General features: G+C 38.2%; 2 protein-coding genes across 4 annotated transcripts; both read left to right on the top strand.

Moving 5' to 3' along the window:
- Nucleotides 1-786: 786 nt before the first annotated feature.
- dr1 (down-regulator of transcription 1) lies at nucleotides 787-3,207 on the top strand. 3 transcript variants are annotated; one of them, XM_057338120.1, is made up of 4 exons: nucleotides 787-1,035; nucleotides 1,120-1,487; nucleotides 1,761-1,924; nucleotides 2,044-3,207. In XM_057338120.1, exons 2-4 carry the CDS (start codon nucleotides 1,268-1,270, stop codon nucleotides 2,188-2,190), a joined length of 531 nt encoding a protein of 176 aa, XP_057194103.1. In that variant the 5' UTR covers nucleotides 787-1,035; nucleotides 1,120-1,267; the 3' UTR covers nucleotides 2,191-3,207. The 3 variants fall into 3 exon arrangements, with proteins under 3 accessions (XP_057194103.1, XP_057194102.1, XP_057194105.1); XM_057338119.1 differs by having other exon boundaries at nucleotides 1,142-1,487; XM_057338122.1 differs by having other exon boundaries at nucleotides 1,146-1,487.
- Nucleotides 3,208-3,956: 749 nt separating this feature from the next.
- On the top strand, nucleotides 3,957-21,355 carry utp6 (UTP6 small subunit processome component). Its single transcript, XM_057338673.1, has 19 exons — nucleotides 3,957-4,162; nucleotides 4,252-4,336; nucleotides 4,514-4,555; nucleotides 4,767-4,859; nucleotides 4,953-5,000; nucleotides 5,112-5,175; nucleotides 5,509-5,627; nucleotides 5,761-5,838; nucleotides 5,931-6,012; nucleotides 6,105-6,186; nucleotides 6,323-6,498; nucleotides 6,604-6,683; nucleotides 12,278-12,355; nucleotides 12,483-12,662; nucleotides 12,953-13,033; nucleotides 20,467-20,576; nucleotides 20,673-20,739; nucleotides 20,822-20,894; nucleotides 20,985-21,355. Exons 1-19 carry the CDS (start codon nucleotides 4,071-4,073, stop codon nucleotides 21,137-21,139), a joined length of 1,785 nt encoding a protein of 594 aa, XP_057194656.1. The 5' UTR covers nucleotides 3,957-4,070; the 3' UTR covers nucleotides 21,140-21,355.
- The last annotated feature ends 1,766 nt before the right edge of the window (nucleotides 21,356-23,121 follow it).

Genomic DNA, 23,121 nt, shown 5'->3' on the forward strand with positions numbered 1-23,121 from the left:
TCAGTGTGTGGATGTCAAGTTGATGTCAAATTTTCGACATTGGTCTGATTTGCATTTTTTACCTGTTTTTTTTGTCAATTTGAAGTCAAGGTGCCCGCTGGGTTATATCGTGAAATTGATAGCAAAATGTAAACGTTATTGTTTTATGCAAAAAAACACACTTGTGTTATATGGCAGCCTTGCCCGTCTAATATGGTTGCCCTGCCTTATCGAAGCAACGGACCAAAGTCTGTAGGCTTGTAAGAGAGATCCCAGAGCCAACTGATCCAATGTTTTAAAATCTTGCAGTACTGTGATGTAATGCTGTTTGGCCTGCATGGTGCCACATGAGGTCAAACAAGATGTATGTATTTGATCCTGATGAAAAATAAAGAGATGAAAGCTAAAAATATCAAACCGAGATTTAATTAATGTGGAAAATATAACAATCGTGAATCTGTCTGTCTGGTGTTTGCACATTCTTCACCAGCATGCGATTTATTCTCTTCTCTGCAAAGAGAAGTTGCATCACTTCAATGTCTGTTGTACTGTAAAGCTCAGACAATCTTCAATATTATAATAGAATGATATTAAATTAAAAGAGCAAAGTGAAACAAATTTAAAGACGATACAGAAATATGCAGTAATATTTACTATAAAAATACAAAAAACAGATATGTTACTTTTAGGAGTACAGTAATAATGTCTGGGTAGAAACTGATTTTCTGTAGTTTTATTCTCGTATTTTACTGCAGGCGGCAGTGCAGAACAATCTACCAAACAATAACAGGCAGACGAATCAGCGGATATCCGGAAGTGTTGCATTGTGGGGTTTATTTCGTTGGTCGTGAAGAGAGTGGGTGAAGTAAAGAATTAGCTTTAGACTCTAAAATAAATACGCTCGTGCTTCGGCGGAACGCGTACCCTGGTTGTTTTTATATGCGGCAGGATGAGAATGAACAAACGAAGTTAAATCATGCTTATTAACGCGAACAGGAATAACAGCAGCATCGATTTGTGGATGTGGAGACTCCGCGTAAACTAATTATCCTAAAGGTATCGACTGCTTTCATCTTCTTTCACTTTTGTTTAACACGTACACTTTCCACTTTAAGTTATATTATTAAATATATCTAATAGTGTTTTGCTGGTCTGTTCTAAGAAAGCCACGCCACCTGAATCTCCACACAAAGCAACCGCTGTGGGTGTTTCCCGTTATTAAACTATCAAACCTCCTCGCCCAGTTCCAGTACTACTGAAACTGAAGCATCTCTGCAGCTCATCCCTCATGGCCTCTTCATCGGGCAACGACGATGATCTGACGATCCCTAGGGCGGCGATCAATAAAATGATTAAAGAAACACTTCCCAATGTGCGAGTAGCGAACGATGCCAGAGAACTGGTGGTGAACTGCTGCACGGAGTTCATCCACCTTATCTCATCGGAGGCCAACGAGATTTGCAATAAATCAGAGAAAAAGACTATATCTCCAGAGCATGTTATAAACGGTGAGGATGTAACTGCCTGAAGGCTCTGTGCTTCTGGTCTTTAAAAAAAGCGTTTGCTAAACGATTAAAGTGGCACCGTGGTGGTGAATTTTATTGACCAGACAGCTTTTTATTCACTGGCCTAAAAACTTTACCGATAATATGCACAAGATTTACTCACCATTTGTTGTGCTTTACTGACACATTGCAGTCTGTGAACATAATTTTCTTGTTTGTTGGACATCTGTTAAGTAATGTTTAATCAAAGCAAGATATTTTCTTGTTTTTCTTTAGCACTTGAAAGTCTAGGTTTTGGGTCATATATCGCCGAGGTAAAAGATGTTCTGCAGGAGTGTAAAACAGTAGCACTTAAACGGAGGAAGGCCAGCTCTCGACTAGAGAACCTTGGTATTCCTGAGGAGGAACTTCTCCGTCAACAGCAGGAATTATTTGCCAAGGTAAAGATTTATTATTCGTGTATGTTGACTGATTGTGAGGTCAAAGTAGAAAAATGAATTTGATGAAGTGTTTGATTAGAGAACTTCAAAAAATGTTTGGCCCTCTTTTTTTGTCACAGGCACGGCAGCAGCAGGCTGAATTGGCACAGCAGGAGTGGTTACAGATGCAGCAGGCTGCTCAGCAGGCACAGTTAGCGGCAGCTTCAGCCAGTTCAGCTCAGCAGGCTGGATCTTCCCAGGATGAAGATGAAGAGGACGACATGTGATTCCCGGCAGGCTTTCGTTGAAGCACACAGATTGATTGATATACATTTACAGACACGTATTTTCTCCCACACACATTGTGTCCTCCTGAAACCATAGCAGAGAGGGAACTCTGCAGTGTTGTCTACTATATAAACAATCCAGCTCATCAGTATCGATTCATACTGACTATTCAGGAACAGTCATGGGTGCTATCCTGTTATTCGTTGCTATATTTGCCTCTCCTCACATGTTAAGAATTATTAGCTCTTTTTTCTTGTTTTTTTCCCCTTGTTATTTCGAAGATAATTGAAAGTTTCACCATGTGTATGTGATAAGGATGTTATGTAATGGATCATGTGAGGCACACCATATCGTTTGTCCTTGGTTAACTTCAAAAGCCAGTGTTTTAGCTCACTGCCACCTGTTTTAGACATATTTCTCTACTTCTTTTTCTTTGTAAAATAGCTTAAGGAGACATAATTGGGGAAGCATTTTTGGACATTTATTTTGACAGGAGTTTATCCCTGCTTCTCTATTTCTCTTTGTTCTGCTGGGTGAGATAAGAGAAGATGTGATTTGTAATGTAGAATGTTGCTTTTTTTCACATTTTAGTTGAGTGAGAATAAAGATTATATGTAGATAGGCTTTTACCTGACCTTTTTTCAGAACAGTATTCAAAGAAAAACAACTTCAACTATTTAAGGAATAATATCTGGCTTATAGTACCAAAGATAGACAAAACTATGAACTTTAGTCAGTTAGGTGAGCAGAAATCTAGTAATGTTATTTGCTCTTTTTATGAAAGAAGCGTGTCAGTGCTAAACCACACTGTGGACTTCGTCAACCTGTTGATGGCAACACTCACTTTGTACAATGTTTTGATAGATTTTTTCCAGCTGCAATGTGTAAAAGTTACATTGTGGATGTGTGGTTTATTCTTATCTTGTGTTGACTGGTAAGGTGTAGGTGAAAAGCAAATTCACATGCCTTTGCAAAAGCTGTATTCTCTAAGCAATAAAGTCACCCCCTTTTATAGACATCGTTGATTAGTTTATTTGTTTATGAACATGATTTAATGATGATGTGGTTATGCGAATTCCCAAACACACAACAAATTTCTTTTTCGTTCTTTGCTGGATTGAAGAAGTTCTGGAAGGCGGATTGAGCCGGGGTTAGATAAATTGTTGCCCTGCAAATACGCTCCACCATCTGTTGCAATTCGCAGTGAGTTGATAATCTCCTCATCCCTATAGATTCTCTCAGCTGTGAAGTCTATGTGTAATGGAGAGGGGCATAAGATGATTAAACATGAATTGGTTTGTTGACTTTAATTTTACAATTCAGAATTAAAGGGATAGTTCACCCAAAAATAAGAAATTCTGTCATGAATTACTCACTCACTAGTTGTTCCAAACCTGTATAAATTTCTTTGTTTGGTTGAACACAGAGAAAGATATTTGGAAGAATGCTTGTAACCAAACAACTCGAAGGTGAGTAAATGATGACAGAATTTGTATTCATTTTATTGCAACAGGAGTTTGTGGTCGTCTGTACTACTGTACCCTAATCAAGAATAGAAGGTAGTCTTAAATTAGAACACGTAGAACTCAATTAAAAGTTTTTAAGTTTTAAACTTTCTTTCATTGACAGGTACATGTACAGGTAATAAACATTTGGAAAGAAACGTGGTACAAATTTTCATCCCAACCTGTTTTCCCGGTCCAATAGGGGGCGGTAATGCACATGTAGGGTGGTTTGCAAAAAAAACGAAGAAACGCTCAAACGACAACTTCCTTCTCACACGTGTGTTAGTTTGAGGAGGTGGATAGATTTTGGTTAGATGTAGATTTTCCCTATCAAAACTTTTCAGTCTTAGATTTTTGCTAAAGAGAGTCTCGAAATGGCTGACATTGTGCAGCAGCGGATAGAAGACAGAATTCCAGCGCTTGAGCAATTAGAAAGGATCGGTTTGTTCACCAATAAAGAAGTCAAGTGAGTATTACTAGTAAGGACACAATATCTAAAACACGTTTTTCTTTACACTTACAAGTGACGCAAATTAACTCTTTTTTTTTTTTTAGATCCATGCTGAAAAGATCTACTGCTTTGGAATACAAGCTGCACCGACCAGTTCAGAGCAAAGACGACTTTATCGCATTCGTACAGGTTTGTATTAATAAAATATGTTTTGCTTGCGTTTACGACACACAAGCAGGTGTACGTATTCATCATTTGCAACACAATATATTAGGCTTTGCAAACTAGTTTTCTTTTAACTGTTTTCCTGGGTAAAATATATATATATTTGATTTGTGTGTAATTGAGTGCTTTTGTGATCTTCAGTATGAAATAAACGTACTGGAGCTGATCAAGAAGAGGAGAGCAGTGAGTATAGCGTCCATAATTTATACAATACATTTAAATATAGTAAAAGTCTGTTTACGATACAGATGTACAGACTTGTATTATATCACAGATATACTTTACTCTGAATCCTATTTTGTCTGTTTATTAACCATTCTTAGGCTCTCAGATTCTCAATGGCAATATACAGCAAAGCTCTATTATGAACTGTACTTTAATGATGTGTTTCCAGAGAATTGGTTACCATTTTAAACGAGAAGAAATCGAGTATCCTATCATTCATGGCATAAACAATGTTTTCAGAAGAGCTATGACAAAATGGCAGGTTGGTCAGCATTCCAAAAATTACAACCCATTTTAGATGCTGTAATGTAATACTAAACGTTAACAGAAATTTTATTAATTGCGTTACTTAAAGGAAGATGTCCAGCTTTGGCTTTCTCAGGTCGCCTTTAACAAGAAATGGGTATGTGCAGTTATTGATCAAACCAATTCAATCTCTTCATTCATTCTTTATATTAATATGATGACTGTGGGTTTTAAATGCTTAATACTGTACCTTTCATGTTTCAACCAGGGCACAAAGACTCAGCTTAGCAAAGTTTTGTCATCCATGTTAGCCATCCATCCTGACAAACCAGGTGAACTTGAAATGCCTTATATTAATGAAATAAATCGCTGCTGTCCTTCTGAAACCTTGTATCTCCATATTTCATTTTATATTTCATTTTGTGTTATTAGTCACTTTTTATGTTTATAAGTAGGTTTTGCAAATGTAAAACCTATTAAAAAGTGCTTGTTAACTTTGACAATACTGTATGTAATCATTTAAAATATACAGTATTTTTCCTGAAAAACAGCGAATTTGGTCATACAAGGTTTTAGAAGGACAGCAACGATATTCATTTATTTTTTTGTCATCATTGTAATTGTATAATGTCAGCCAGATGGTCAGAGATAAATTATTCTTTCAGCTTTGTGGATGATGGCTGCCAAATGTGAGATGGAGGACAGGAACTCGTCAGAAAGTGCCCGACATCTATTCCTCCGTGCCTTGCGCTTTCATCCTGAAAACGAGAAAGTTTATCAGGAGGTTAGTAGATACACTGACTGACAGACAGAAAGACATCAGCCTAAAACAATAATGGCTGTGAGATAGATATGATAGTTGCTCACGTCATGGTTAATCTTAAAATAATATTCTGCTATTGTGTGTGTCTACACAGTATTTCCGGATGGAGCTCATGCACGCTGAGAAACTGAGGAAACAGCAGCAGGAGTTGGAACAAGCTAAAATAGATGTGGTAGGCTAATATCTTTTTCTGGCCTAAAAATAATATTTGCAGTTGAAGTAATTGTACTTTTGCATTTTGTAATACTAAAATGCTTTATATAGGGGGAATATGAGTTTTCTCCAGAGATCATGAGTGGTAAACTGGCTGAGGTTGTGTACAGAGATGCTACACAAAAAATTAAAGGTTGGCAGAATTTCTACTAACCGTTTAATTCAGCTATTGTGGTTTGCTTTGTATTGACAGAGTGCTAAAACATGCCTGTTGTGTCTGTTTAGGAGTTAAATTCATCTTGTCCCTGCTAAAAATTGCTGCAATCTTTGACTTCACAAAAGAGTTACAGGACATCATTCATCAAGAGTAAGACATCTTTTCTATGTACAGTATAATCTTTACTGTATTTCTGTACTTCACCTTAAAATAACATTTTGCTATGATCTTGGTTATGTTTTCAAGTTCTGTCAAGTTCGAGGTTTTAAATGCTGCTTGTGTTCAGTCTGCAGAGTCATTATAAGGATGACTGTCTGATGTGGGATTTTATGGCTACGCGTGAGCTGGATGCTACTATTGCACCTGGCTTCCAGTCAGCGAGAGGAAGTGCTATTGATACAGAGTGTAGAGAGGAGCGCTGCTGTGTCATTTATGAAGAAGCTCTAAAGAGCCTCAATACAGGTATCATAATATAACTTATTTAGTTTAGATATGATTCAGTACATTCTAATAGCTCTCAGCTCCAGCTGTAACAAACAAAATATGTGTTTACTGATGTGTCTTTAGAAGCTATGTGGACATGCTACGTCACATTCTGTCTGGATAGATACAAGAGGAAGACAAATGTAACTGAACTCAAGAAAAAGGTGACTTAAAATGCTTGTTTTTTATCATTAATTTTCTTTACAAAATCACATTTTGTCAGCCTGAATATGGTGATCAATATTTAAAAGCTTAAAGGACTCATCGGATGAGCACTTTCAACAAGTTGGTATGATTTATTAGGGTCTTCATGAAATGTCTGGAAAATATTTTGCTTAAAAACACCCAATGGCAACAAAAACCAATGTAAACAAAACCCTTTTTTTCGTCAAAAACAGCTATGCTCACAGCAACCCGTTTTGGTGCATGTCTCTTTAAATGATGAGTTACAGCACACCCCACCGCCCTTCCGTCCGGCGTGTCAACAAAACACATACGTAGTACTGCCATGGCAATGGTTTAGCTAAATTATGTTTCCTGAACTCCTCTGCGGTTAGTTTCGTTTTAAACGTCTCAAATCATTCGTCCGAAGACTAAAAAATCTGTCACAGCAAACAGCGCATCCTAATGCGCTCACGTTGTGCGTGTATGCTTGCCTAAAATCCACGGAATGCGCACCTGCAGATCTCAGCGGAATAACGTAGATTTTAGCACTTGTCATTGACAAGTTATAACGTTACACACACAACTTCTGTCACACAACAATCTGTCAGAGCATAACTAGTATGCTGTGACAGATTTTTCAGCCTAAGGACGAATGATTTGAGACATTTAAAACGAAACTAACCGCAGTGTTCGCCACTGTTCATTAGCAAAACAAACAGCTTGCCGCAGCTGAACATATTAACGCACATAATTTATAAACATGCATACAGCTAAACTCCAAGTGCCCATTTGCCAAATAACATATAAATATAGAGTAAGTTTAACACTGGCTTTGAATGTTCTGTTTAGCCCGTGACCAGTGGAGGCTGGTGCAAAAAATATTTGGGGGGGCGCAAACAACAACTGTCAGTAATGCAGGACTATAAATAGCCATTAATCAGGTGATGTATCATTATTACAGTCAATGTTAATACATGCAAATAAATGTACTATGAATCAGTGAATTTGAATTGAATGTGGGTTTATTATCAGTAATGAAGTAATCAAGGTAATCATTCAAAAAAAAACTATAGTTACACACACTATAGTTACCTAATCATTGGCCATTAACACTATTTGAAAATAAATTTTGCTCTCATTTCTTTCTGACTTGCAAATTTCTCAATGACCTTCTGGTTAAAGTCAATGATCTCAGTCACCATTCTCTTCTCCATTGACAGAATGGCCAATGCATTTAGTCTCTCCTGGGTCATGCTATTTCTCAGAAAAGTCTTAACTCTTTTCAAAGTTGAGAAACACCTCTCAGCCTCTGCTGTGGTCATGGGTGTGGTGATGAGGATCTTTAGGAGAGTGACAGTCTCTGAAAAGACTTCTTCAAGATTGTTCTCCTTAAACAGCTGCAGTAGGTCCACAGCACCACAACAGGTTCTGAACTCTTCCTTGCAGTAGATGAGACTAAGCTCTGTCTTTAGCTTACTCCCATTGAGCACTGGATAGGCCTTCAAAGTCCTACTCAGTGCATCTTCAGGAAACGCCACTGTGTACTGTTCAAACCTGTCTGCTTGCAGCAGGGTGGCACTAACGAGGTGGCTTGTGAAGCAGAACCGTTCCATGGTGTTTTGGAGTATGGTGTCACAGACCTACAGAGTGAAGGACAAAAACAAAAATGATGTAGTGATGACAAAATGTCAATTTCAACTGCAACATGATCAGTTGTAAGTCATAGAGAGACGGAGACCAGTTTCAGTGTTTGAATCCCTGATTTATCCAAACTTCATACATATGGACTAGACAAACATGCCAAGTTTCATGAACTTCTGATGCTTAGGGCGCTAATAGCATTTTTTTATTATCATCCATTTTCATATCAATCAGATAAAAAGGGCACACCACTAGAGGAAACCTAAGAATAACAAATCTATTTAGATCACTATTTAAAGACTATGAAAATGGTTAAATAGATTGACTTGTAGTAAAATATGTATTGCAAATAAATGTAGTATAGTTTCATAAAGTTTAATAAAGCCCAATATCAAAGGATCTACTCTTTACTACAATATTTAAGCAAAAAAATTATAAACTCAAAGACATGAGAACACATTTAGTACCCAAAGAGGGTAAATGAAACCTTGCCGTTTAACTTGTTGTTAATATTTACTTTCTTTTTGATAGCTTCCTTTGATAGCTTTTCTATGAAAAACTGCAGAGTAACAAGGACTACAATAAACGTACCTCTGTTGCAATCTGTTCATGGACGTCTGGACTAAGCAACCGCCGCCTCTTTGGTTGAGAAGCTCCTTCACTGCTTTGGTTAACCAGAGAATGGAGAGAATTTCTGCAAAGGATTAAGAAAATGTATGACTAATAACAATAATAATGATAACAAATTCAAAAGAAGGAATACAGCTGCTACCTGATCTTCTGTATGTCCTGCTGGAACTGCTGGATGCTCCCCTTAATGTGGACTGAATCTATGTCCTTCTTCTGGAGTTTGGCATAGAGGATGTCCACGTGTGGCATGATGTTGTGGAAAAGTTGCAGAAAAAAATTAAAATCCTGATCCTCCAGCAGCATGGCAAAGCCTCCTGCCTCTCTGGTGGTAACAGGGTCAAAGTCACCTGAGTCTCCAATAGTTTCAAAAGAGCGAATGAGGCCCTCTCTGTGCTCAAACACTGTATTGATGGCACAGCTGTGGAAGTTCCATCTAACACTGCTTGATGTTGGTAGTCTATGGGCAACTACTTTATCAAGAACATCTGTGCGCTTGGGTGATCTTCCAAAAAAGCTGGCAAATCCTCCAAGGTTAGAAAAAAAAATTCTAACTTTGGGTATGTGAGAAGTGGCCTTTTGCATTATTAGATTGAGCTGATGAGCATAGCAGTGGATGTAATGGGCATTTGGGTACACATCTTGAATCTTCCTTTGAACACCTGCAGTGGCACCTCTCATCACGCTGGCTCCATCATACGCTTGGGAGATGAGTTTACTCTTCTGATCCTCTGGAAGGATGACAGTAAGATGCTCTTTTAGTGCTGTAGCGATGGAATCAGCTGTAGTTGAATGCAGATGAATAAAAGCAAAAAACCTCTCCTGTACGTTGCTTTTGCCATCAATGTATCGCAGCACAAGCACAAGTTGGCACTGTGTGGAAATATCGGTGGTCTCGTCGGCCTGGATTGATAGACAATCGCTGTTTTGTGCTTCTTGGATTATGTGTTCCCTCATAACAGACAACATACAGTCCAACAGCTCGTTCTGCACGGTTTTCGAAGTTCCCTTAAACACAGAGGCATTCTCGAGGTGCTCTTTCAAAACTCCATCAAGAGAAGCAACAAAGTCGACCAAGCCATGGAATATCCCGGGGTTATCTGAGCTCTCGCTCTCAAAAGCCAGCTCAAATGCGCCACAAAATTTTACACAGTCTATTATTCTAGACAGGATGTGTCGATTTTTTGTGACCTCTTCATTGTGCCTTCTAATGCCAATCCTGTAGCCTTCATCTAGCTGTTCAGCAATGCTAAGCTTCCCAAAAAACTGGAGCCTCATAGCGTTGTCAAGATGGCTGCGGCTACTTTCATGTCGCTTGCACTTATCAGAGAGATGTTTTAAATCGCAAACCCCTGTTGTTGTCCACAACATTTCGGTGCCAAAACTTTGAAACAGCAAACAGGGAAAACAATAAAAGGCATGACTTACATCTAGGGATGTAACGATTCACCGTGAGCCGGTTGAAAATCGGTTATAATGAGCGACGATTCAAATCGGTTGAGGCTTGAACTGAATCGCAATACATTTTTTGGACAGCAGGGGCCGCTATTTTCACTGCAAACCTAAACGTGGATGCTGATATTTCTTAAATGCAAAAAAATCCAAGAAAAGCACATACAGTATTAGTTTGTTTATATTAAAGAGACTTTTTCTATTATTAATTTGTTATAAAATTGCAGTTTAGTTTTGTTATTTGAAATAAAACATTATTTTATCATACAAAGAAACGTGAAGCATTTAAGAAATAATGCAAGGGACGTTGTTCATTTCTAATTTGTTTCAACTAATTTTTTCAAAATAAATCGTGAGTAAATCGTGAATAAATCGCATCGTGAGATCAGAATCGTGAATCGCATCGCATCGTGAGCTGAGTGAATCGTTACATCCCTACTTACATCGCATCCAGCTAGCCAACTCCGTTTTCCATAAGAAGTGCCGGAAAAGCACCAACCGCGATCACTTGACTGCTGCTGAATTTGCAAGTTGGGTCGATCTGGTCCAAGCTCCTTGATCCGTTTTTTTTCTTCATCTGAACGCCTTTGATACGGGTATTCTTGTAAAGATAAAACCGAATTTTCTTTCATCTCGAGATAATTTCGCTTGCTTCCACGTTAATCAGTACTTGTCAGTCAAATGACAATCTGCTGAGCGGTAATGAGAGGCGTTAAGAACGGTCCAATCACATGAGGCCAAAAATATAAAAACAATATTGATTCGCTTACAACAAAAGTGGGAGGGTTTGGGGCGCAGAGTGCTGCGCCCCAAGGACGATTTGAAACAAGCCAATTAGAGCTCAGCCTCAAATCACATGCTTTTCAAAAATGTTCGTGCCTACATACACACCCGTTTGTCCGGCGCCCCGCACACGTATGAACAAAATACAATTTTGATTTTTTGATTTTTTAATAAATGATAATATGACTAACGGTGGAATAGTACGACTAAATTATTTTATTACGTTATTAATTTGCGATATATATTAAACTTATTGTTGGCATATTAAAGTAGCTTTCTTCTCTGGATAACTTTAAGGGGGCGGCGCCCCAGCGCCGCCTATTGACCGGCCGCCACTGCCCGTGACTGACTTAGCTCCCTTCGCTATCATATGCTAACGTTATCCTCCTATATATACGGTACATGTACGGTATGTTGATATACGGACTGTTGATAAATATTACTTACATCGGCAGCTTTGTCTCATTCAGTTGGTCTCAATCCCTCTTGAGGAACAACTTTGAAGCTAATCCTGCTTGTACTGTCCCAGGTTGATAAAGCACTCCGGCTTGAAGTGATTCGCGGAAACACACAGTTTTTTTACTTATGGTTTCTGAGGGATTTCCACTAAAAATAAAATAAATCCATTCCTGTCTCTTCCGAGGTTAGGACTCTGTGCAGCGACTACATTGCATGTTGTCCACGAACTTTAGCCATGGCGTCATGTACACCGCTGTCACTTGTGAAAATAACAATGGCGGCAGCACCGTGCGTGGGATTGTGTAGTTTAAGGGGCGGTAATATTATAAGATCCTGCTTTTACGTCACAACAGGAGCGAAATCTGAACAGCTCGATTTCTCACATGTTTGCAGGGAAAGGCTCATCAAAACAAACTTACTGGGATCTTGTTTTTTCATGTTTTCTGGGTTGCAAGATGCTCCAGGGACCCGATTATAGCACTTAAACACAGAAAATTTGGGATTTTCATCCAATGACTCCTTTAAAACAATTGTTAAACTTCATTTTGATCAACTTGCCATAAGAGATGCTATTACACTCAATTGGTATGTGTATTGTGTGGTTGTTTACTTTTTATTAATATATTTTCAGAGGAAAGAGCAACTACTCCGAGTCTTACAGAGTGCTCATGATGCCATGCTTCTGGAAGAGACATTTTACAAGACATGGGTAATGTATAGGCTTACTACTTATATTTCTATTTACAGCTGGTGTGATCTTTACAAACTGTATGCAATGCTGGATTAAAATCGTACGTTGTAGTAATATAAGACACTTTTGTCCTCTTAAAAAACAGCTAAAGGTCCTACTGTCGGAAGGAGAGTCTGTATATGCTGTACAGATTGCCATTACTGCGACCCAGCGCTTTAGTAAGTCAATAGAAGTGTGGTACCTCAGTCTGCAGACATTGGTTGATCTGGAGAGTGCAGAGGCAGGACATTTATTTCAAGAAGCCCTGAAACATGTGAATTCCAAGGTACGGGTTTTGCACTAGCTAAATTAGCTTAAGCCAAAAAACTAAACTAGCTTAAAGTCAACAAAATATAGATTGTAGTAGTAGTAATGTTAGGTAATAATAATAGTAGTGGTAGTTACAAAAATTTCAAGTGATAGCGATAGAGTAACGTGGTTCTGCACCATTCTTATTTATTTCTAATAGATGTTATTGTAAGATTTTCCTATTAATGTGTGTGCATGCGTGTGTTTCTTGTGGCATCATAATTGTTCTTCAATATGAATTGTAAAATGTTAATATGTACTCCATAGGAAAGTCTGCCATTATGGCAATTGCAGGCAGATTGGACCATGACTTCAAAAACACCAGAGGAAACGGAGGCCTTTTTTCAGGTAGGACCCAACAATACATATTTGTCTGCTTAAATGGAGATTAGCTTGGTATTGATAATTTGCATTATGATTGATTATATGGTGACATACTGATAAAAGACATGTGGGTCATTACTATTTGGTCCCATTTTAGATTAGGAACTTTACATAAAAAAATGTCACTAGAATGTTGTAGTATCAGCTCTAAATACCCTACAGATTATTACAGAAACAAGGTGTGTGCGTGTGCTTGTTTAAATGCAAATGAGCTGCTCCTTTCCAGAATAGAGCTATGCCTTTTAGGGGTTGAACGACCTTGAGGTCGACTATTATGTGATAATAGTCGCGTCGACTAGTCGATGACATCATTAATAAATAAAACTAGAGAGCTAGGGAATGTTTTGCAACAAGATTTGATGGGTGTGGGCAGTAAAACACTCATGTGTGCGGGCTGCAAGAAAGTGGCGGGACTCCCGCAAAATAGCCTCTAAATATACAACATAGTATCCAAATAAACTGTTGTTCATCTATTGCACAAGAGCAACAACAACTAAACTAAAATAAAACTATTGGTAACACTTTAGTATAGGGACCAATTCTCACTATTAACTAGTTGCTTATTTGATGCCTAATTTTAGCATATTGGCTGTTTATTAGTACTTATAAAGCACATATTCAACATGACCATATTCTAATTCCCTAATCCTACCTAATACCTAAACCTAACAACTACCTTACTAACTATTAATAAGCAACAAATTTGTAGTTTACGGAGGCAAAAGTCATAGTTAAGGGTTTATTAATACCGAGAATTGGACCTTAAAATAAAGTGTGACCAAACTATTTTAAAGCGTGAGGTCTGTAAAAGTGGGACTATGCAGTAAAAGAGCAGCAAGTGGATCTCTACAGTAGGGTTGTCACGGTACCATAAACATATCTTACGATACTATACCTTGTGAAATATCACGATACCAAGTAGTGTTGCGGTGCTGTGTCATGTTTACAATTAAAATCTACAAAATAGACCAAAATTCCTTAATAGAGCTTGTTAATCAACGTCACGCTATGTTGAATGTTGCGCCATCTTGGGAGGATGGCTGCTAGTGCGTTCAATGCAGTGTTTTGTTTTTCTTGTTTGATTAGGAAATTATAACTATGGTAGGTCGGTCTTGTTGTGCTAAAAACTGCAATAACATTACGCAGAGTCGTTCAGGAAAAGCCCATGGTTCTTTCACTTTTGATTTCACCATATGTCAAACAAAACAAGTAACGGTACATATCAAAACAATAATAGGAGTGGAATATTACCCTCCCAAGATGGCGGCGCAACATGTAACATAGGGCATGACATCAGCTTCACATTCTCTATATACAGATCTTAATGAAACGCGTTGTATTTAGAGAACTGTATTATACTGCACACTACAATATTTGTAGTATTAACTGTAGTAATTGGATAAGTTTTAGCAAATACTGTAGTAATACTTTAATATTTACTGTGGTAAGATTTAAAAACAGTAGTGTCTAGTAACTTTAGCAACATTTACTGTAGAAACTACTAAAGAAAATTTTTTTAAAATTGGAACTAATTCAATCAATGTGCCACAAATTGCATTTATAGCAATCCTGATAAAGGAAAATGTTATGCTGTGTTCCCACCAAAAGCGAATTAAGCGTTTAGCGCGAGTGATTTACATGTTAAGTCAATGCAAAGACGCGATAGGACATCCTGCGGCGTGAATTGAGCGTTTCTGGCGTTTGACACGTGTAACACGTGATTCGCGCGAGTTGAAAAATCTGAACTTTGGCAAAAATTCACGCTGCGTTAACCAATCAGGAGCTTGCTCTAGTTGTGACGTGATTATGACGTAGCGAGCGTAGGCAGAAATCCGAAACAACAATGGAGGACAAAATCATCATCGCTGTATGTGGATACCCGGAGCTGTACGATACGTATTCTTACTTTTATCGAAACGGGAATAAAAAGGATCTTGCTTGGAAGAAAGTGAGTGAGGAGGTTGGACAATCTGGTAAGTTGTAAAAAACGATCTTTGCTCAGTTTGAGCTGTATGTATGTGTGTATATACAGTATATATATATATATATATATATATATATATACACAGTGGCTTGCAAAAGTATTCATCCCCCTTCATTTTATTCACATTTTGTTGTGCTGCTGCCTTATCTTAAACTACTTTAAATGATTATTTTTTTACATTAATCTACACTCCATGTACAATAATGACAAAACAAAAAACTGAATTTTTACAGCTTTGCAAATTTATTAAAAATAAAAAACAAAAATAAGTACATTGCATAAGTATTCGTACCCTCAACTCAGAAAATGGTTATAGCGCCTTTACAGACTCGAATCTTTTTGGGTATGATGTGAAAAGCTTTACACATCTGCATTTGGCAATTTTCTGTCATTCTTCTGCTCAGATCCTTTCAAACTCTGTCAGGTTGGATGGAGATCATCAGTAGACAGACATTTTCAGGTTTCTACAGAGATGTTCAGTTGGGTTCAAGCACTAGCTGGGCCACTCAAGGACATAGACAGAGTTGTCCATATGCCACTCTTGCATTGTTTTAGTTGTGTGCTTAGGATCATTGTCATGTTGGAGAATGAACCTTCTTCCCTGTCCGAGGTTCTGAATGTTCTGGGCTAGGGTTTCATGATCATTATCTCTCCGTATTTTGTGTACAGTCCCTGAAGCTGAAAAACACCCCCACACCATGATGCTGTTTCCGCTACACTTTACTGTTAAGACGGTATTGTACAGGTGTTGAGCAGTGCTTGTTTTTCTCCAGAAATGATGCATGAATCTGAGATTCATCAGACCAGAATATCTTGTTTCTGACAGTTTGAAAGATTCGTTGAAGTACGTTTTTGCATATTTCAAGTTTCCATGTGTCACTGAGCAAAGGCTTGAGTCTGACCACTAAGCCATAAAGCCCAGATTGGTGGAGTGTTGCAGTGATGTTTGTCCTTCTGTAAGTTTCTCCCATCTCCATATATGATCATGGAGCTCAACCAGAGTGATTATCAGCTTCTTGGTCACCGCTCTAACCAAGACCCTTCTCCATCGATGGCTCAGTTTGGACAGGAGGTCAGCTCAAGTAAGAGATCTGGTGGTTCCAAACCTCTTTCATTGAGGATCAATGGAGGCTACATGCTTCTGTGAACCTTCAATACAGCATATTTTTTTCAGAAGTCTTCCCCAGATCTGTGCCTTGATACAACCCTGTCTCAAAGCTCTATTGGCAGTTCTTTTGACCTCGTGTCTTGGTTTTTACTTTGATATGCATTTTCAGCTGTTGCACCCTTTATAGAGGGGTATGTGCCGCTCCAAATCATACTTATTCAATTGAATTTGGCACGGGTTAACGCCACTCGAAGTGTATGAACATCAACAAGCAAAACTAATGCTTCTGAGCTAAATATCAAGTGTCCCAGAAAAGGTTATGAATACTTATGCAATGTACTTATTTTTGTTTTTTATCTTTAATACATTTGCAAAGCTGTCAAAAATCCGTTTTTTTGTTTTGTCATTATTGTGCATGGAGTGTAGATTAATGTAAAAAAATAATTATTTAAAGTACTTTAAGATAAGGCAGCAGCATATATAAATGTGAATAAACTGAAGGGGGATGAATACTTTTGCAAGCCACTGTATATACAGGTGCTGGTCATATAATTAGAATATCATCAAAAAGTTGATTTATTTCACTAATTCCATTCAAAAAGTGAAACTTGTATATTATATTCATTCATTACACACAGACTGATATATTTCAAATGTTTATTTCTTTTAATTTTGATGACTATAACTGACAACTAATGAAAACCACAAATTCAGTATCTCAGAAAATTAGAATATTGTGAAAAGGTTCAATATTGAAGACACCTGGTGCCACACTCTAATCAGCTAATAAACTCAAAACACCTGCAAAGGCCTTTAAATGGTCTCTCAGTCTAGTTCTGTAGGCTACACAATCATGGGGAAGACTGCTGACTTGACAGTTGTCCAAAAGACGACCATTGACACCTTGCACAAGGAGGGCAAGACACAAAAGGTCATTGCAAAAGAGGCTGGCTGTTCACAGAGCTCTGTGTCCAAGCACATTAATAGAGAGGCGAAGGGAAGGAAAAGATGTGGTAGAAAAAAGTGTACAAGCAATAGGGATAACCGCACCCTGGAGAGGATTGTGAAACAAAACCCATTCAAAAATGTGGGGGAGATTCACAAAGAGTGGACTGCAGCTGGAGTCAGTGCTTCAAGAACCACTACGCACAGACGTATGCAAGACATGGGTTTCAGCTGTCGCATTCCTTGTGTCAAGCCACTCTTGAACAACAGACAGCGTCAGAAGCGTCTCGCCTGGGCTAAAGACAAAAAGGACTGGACTGCTGCTGAGTGGTCCAAAGTTATGTTCTCTGATGAAAGTAAATTTTGCATTTCCTTTGGAAATCAGGGTCCCAGAGTCTGGAGGAAGAGAGGAGAGGCACAGAATCCACGTTGCTTGAGGTCCAGTGTAAAGTTTCCACAGTCAGTGATGGTTTGGGGTGCCATGTCATCTGCTGGTGTTGGTCCACTGTGTTTTCTGAGGTCCAAGGTCAACGCAGCCGTATACCAGGAAGTTTTAGAGCACTTCATGCTTCCTGCTGCTGACCAACTTTATGGAGATGCAGATTTCATTTTCCAACAGGACTTGGCACCTGCACACAGTGCCAAAGCTACCAGTACCTGGTTTAAGGACCATGGTATCCCTGTTCTTAATTGGCCAGCAAACTCGCCTGACCTTAACCCCATAGAAAATCTATGGGGTATTGTGAAGAGGAAGATGCGATATGCCAGACCCAACAATGCAGAAGAGCTGAAGGCCACTATCAGAGCAACCTGGGCTCTCATAACACCTGAGCAGTGCCACAGACTGATCGACTCCATGCCACGCCGCATTGCTGCAGTAATTCAGGCAAAAGGAGCCCCAACTAAGTATTGAGTGCTGTACATGCTCATACTTTTCATGTTCATACTTTTCAGTTGGCCAAGATTTCTAAAAATCCTTTCTTTGTATTGGTCTTAAGTAATATTCTAATTTTCTGAGATACTGAATTTGGGATTTTCATTAGTTGTCAGTTATAATCATCAAATTAAAAGACATAAACATTTGAAATATATCAGTCTGTGTGTAATGAATGAATATAATATACAAGTTTCACTTTTTGAATGGAATTAGTGAAATAAATCAACTTTTTGATGATATTCTAATTATATGACCAGCACCTGTATATATACACGAGACTGGAGCCGCCTGGCAGAAGCCAGACGCGAATTCGCATCTGTTGTGAAGTGAATTTCTCGCGCGAATGAAACGAGTAAACTCAAAATGTGTCCAAGTACGCGCAAATAGCGCAATTTATTCACGCAAATCGCGTTTGGTGGGAACGTTCTATTAGGCTTACTTTAAATGTGACTAAAATGGCCAGTAGGTGGCGGCAATTTTTTTTGTGTCCGTGAATCATTTAACCAACTCGTTCAAAATAGCTGTGTGACTTGATGAATGACTCACTGAATCATTATCTCGTCAGAGTCGTTCAAAACACTCATTTAGGAGAGAAACGCCACAAAAAACAGATGAAAACATTCAAATGAACGTTAATGTGCATATGCAACATTAGTTACGGCACTACGATACTACCATTTAAAAAACATAGCAGTATCGTGGGAATTTTGAAGCTTTAGCATTGCTATGCTACAGTAGCACCGGTACACCGTGCAACCCTACTCTACAGCAGCCTAACGGTCCTTCAGATCTGAAGCGTGTGTACAGACCAAACTTCACTTGCATTTACAAGTCAACTGCAAGTGTTATGTGCACTAATAGATGAAACAACAGAAAAATGTGTAGAGTTTGTTTGTAACGGCCTATGACTTTAGAACAACGTCAATATATTTATTAGCCCGATGCAGCAGATGCTTTATCATAGCAGACTTACAAACGCAGCACCTCAGTGACACTGCAGCCAATATGAGAAACATTTTTATTTATACTGTTTCTTTCATGTTTTATTAAATGGGAACAAGTACAAAAGTGGCCTATAATATTAAAAGACCTTAGTGTAGAAGCTAGCGCACTGAAACGTAAGGCTTTCCCTGCGAGCTTTTGAGGCATCAGAACAAATCGTGAATGTTGTGGACGAAAACAGGACACATTGTGAATGATGCATGCGGAAGCAGGACAAGATAACATATATTATTGTCGGGAGTGTGACAGAATCCCGCTGGACCAGGTGGGAATGACATCGGTTCCGCGCGCAGGTCCTTGGAACAGTCAGCCATCTTCTTAAAGGTACCGTGTCAAAAAATTCACACAACCCGCGCGACGAGTCGACATCAAGCTTTAAATGTTGTGCCAGAGCATTAATGTCGACTAGTCAACTAGTTCGTGCAACCCCTAAAGATTAAACTGGAGAACCTCTGAAGGGATCACATGCCTGACAAGAAGTGCCGTGTGGCATCTCTCAAGACAAAAATGTTGTGCACACATTAGTGGCAGTCGTCAACATCTGTCTGCAGTACTCGGCTACTACACTGGAAGCTGTCATTTAACATTTAACTGGAAGTTTAACATTAAATTACTTGATATATGTCCTAAGTAGTTAATGTATAGACTTACCTAACCCCTTGCTTCAAAATACATTGATTTGTTTAGAAGGAATTGGTAAAACAGGGCATTTGGCATATGGACATATGGGATCAAAGGAATAATATTAACTGTTGTCCATAAAACATAGTTTAAATGGACATGAAGGTATCAAGTAAGCTGATTGGTAAATGTTTTCTCTAAGGCTAGCAAACATGAGCTCAATAAATAGTTAGTGACAATAATACACAGTTGCCCCGAAACTGTGGGTCAGTGGCATATGCAAAACCTGTAATATGTATTATTGATACCAAGACCTCTTATATGAAATGGAAATTATCACCCCAATAATAATTGGTTTGATATCGTACCATACGATATTTTGATGTTGCATTCAGAATATTTCATCCATATAGTAACAAGGAAAATAAAAAATATTCTCTACCGAAGAAGAATTAGTGTATTTTCCCCTTGTGTCAAACAAATATAAGACAAAAGATTTGCTTACCTGATAAAACATTTATTGATTAACATTCAAAAGCCACCCAATTGTTCAATACAAATGAATCAATTATAAAATAGAAGTTGAAACTGGGCCGCTAGCCCACACAGCCCCTGTGCCGGAAAGGGGCGGGAGCAGCAGGTTATTTGCATTTAAAAATAAACATGAAAACATGCCCAAAAATGGGCATTTAGGGCTTGGTATGTGTATTTTGAGCTGAAACTGCAGACACATTCTGTGGACACCTTCTAAAAGTTGCATAATAGGTTCCCTTTAAATGCACTTTTTCCTGTACCTGCAGAAAGGGCTTTTGTCCCCAGTGCCTGCGGTGTCAGCTGCCATGAAGGAAAAATATCTTGAATGGTCACACAAAACTGGTGGCTACAAAAAGGCTAGAAAAACTTTTACAAGGTATGTGCAGTGCCTTTTTTTGTTGATGTTGTCTGTATATGCTGTAATTCTAAATTATCATGCCACTAATACGTTTTTTTTTGTCATTTTAAACAGCTTGCATGAACACAGACCCTTCACTAAGGCATTCTTTGTGAAGATGATTCACATTGAGAAGGAGCAGGTATTACTGATGTAAAAATATCAACCAGCAGAATTGTGTATAACATTACAAGACATATTGATGGTTTGTTTTATGTTCTCAGGAGTCTCCTAAAATGAGTAACCTGAGAGATTATTATGAACGAGCAATTCGTGAGTTTGGGTCTTCAGATGAAGGTTATTAGGATTTTTTTTTTCTTTAAGAGACAACACTTTTTGTTATACCTGTTTAGCAGTACATTTCTCTGATTGCGATTAATTTTATAGATCTCTGGATGAACTACATCAGGGAAGAGTTAAGTGGGCATGGAAACCCAGAAAAGTGTGGGAATCTTCATTGGAGGGCCATTAAAATCTTGGAGGGTGAAAGTGCTGATCGTTTCACAACCCAGTACACACTGCTGCAGACGGGGCACATCTAAAAAATTTATTCTGAACATACTGCTGTGTTGTTTATGATGAAAGCACAATGTGATTGATTGGCTTGACAAATTAATTCCCTTGTTTTGACTGTAAAGGAGCCTCATGCATTGTATATTTGTGTTATGTTCTAAAACATGCATACACATTTGTCCACATAAGTTTATGATATTGTTATTGTCTTAAATTTTTAAATAAAGCTCATGGTGTTCTTAACATTTAACTGGTTTGTTTTAGTATGCCTAAATAAAACAGTGGGGGTTGTATGCTGGATAGTAGTATGCAATAGTAGGGATTAATAATTGAATGTACTTTGATTTGATCACACTGCCAATTTCATAATTGCTGGAGACAACACGAAATTAATCTAAATGTTACACTCCTAAACAATATAAAGTAAATCAGACTTGTTTAGTCATGAGGTATGATTGTTGATGTGCCAATGGTTAGTAACAGTCTTGGCACTACCAACTGACAACCGGAAGTATGTAAACCGCAAAATAACCTTATGTCATTCCAACCCTGTGTGACTTTCCCTCTTTGAAGAACATTGATAACCAAACCACATTGACTTGCATTGTATTGACACAAAACCACTGAGACATTTCTTAAAGTATTTTCATATACAGTCATTTACAGGTTTAGAACAACATGAGGGTGAATGATGACAGATATTCTTCAGCTTAAATTATATTCTTAGAGCAATTATGTAGCGATGGCACAGTAATGCTTGGGTCAGTCAACGCTGCTTGCAGGCCACCTAATATAAAGTTTGACCCTTCCTTTAGATGTTATGGTCATGGCCTGTTGTGTTGACTTTGTGTTTATGTTTGTGTGACCTCTTTTGTTGTGTCATTCTCTGGCTGCTGTTGAGATTCTCGGATCTGGTTCCCTCTCTTTAGCTACACCACTCATTCCCACCAGCCCTCAGTTCTTCTCCTTTTGCTTATAGGACACAGCAAGTGAGGAATCTGTTTGGATGACAGTCACACATCTAAACACACATGAAGGTTTTTATTATATTATATACATGATAAAGGTTATTATTAAACAGCACTTTTGGGTTAAACCTGGTTGTGTGTATGCTGTAGGCGCATAGTGTTTTCACAAAGTGACATCGCCAACTATTGGCCTGGCATGCATAAGGCTATCAGGCTAATAAACTACCTGAACTGACACACTTTACACAACATACACTATATGGCACGCAATCCAACAATACAATACTGGACCTTACTGTAGCAAACACTGCACTTTTGATACAATAATTATCTCATGTCATCGATTTACTTGTCCAATATTCATTCATACTGCATTATGTTTGCAGTAGTTCACCTTCAAAATGAAAATCATCATTTACATGCCCTTGTGTCATTTAAAACCTGTGTATGACTTTCTTTCTTCCGCAGAACACAAAAGAAGATATTTTTAAAAATGTTGGTAACAGAACAGTACAGACTCCCATTCACTTCTATTGTAACCACTGCAAGTGAATGGGGGGCTGTTAACAATGTAATGTACTGTTGTGATGTAAAACAGCACAACAGTATAAAATAAAATGCTGTGACATTAAAATGCTGTATAAATTACACAAAGCTATTATGCTTGCTTTTTACTCATTGAGGATTTTCATATGAGATTTGTAGCCGAGCGGTAAAGAGGCAGGCAGTATCCTTGGATTTTAAACTTAAGAACCCACTTAAAAGGAAAACATAAAATTTTCTCTTAACTAATCGACTACACCACCCCACAATAGCAGGGGGAATAAATCCCCCATAAGGGCACACAGGTTCGTTCATTAGCCAAGGATTTCAGGCAAGAGACGGCGTATAAATATAAAAATCCTTTTTTAAAACCTTTTTTAAAGCTTTCCTGTAGCTCAGGGGTTAGAGCATGGCACTATCAACGCCGAGGTAATGGGTTCGATCCCAGGGATTGCACATATTCTGATACAAATGACTAGTATAATGCAATGTAGGTCCCT

Source organism: Triplophysa rosa, linkage group LG7 (genome assembly GCF_024868665.1).
Source record: "Triplophysa rosa linkage group LG7, Trosa_1v2, whole genome shotgun sequence".
Lineage (NCBI taxonomy): Eukaryota > Metazoa > Chordata > Actinopteri > Cypriniformes > Nemacheilidae > Triplophysa > Triplophysa rosa.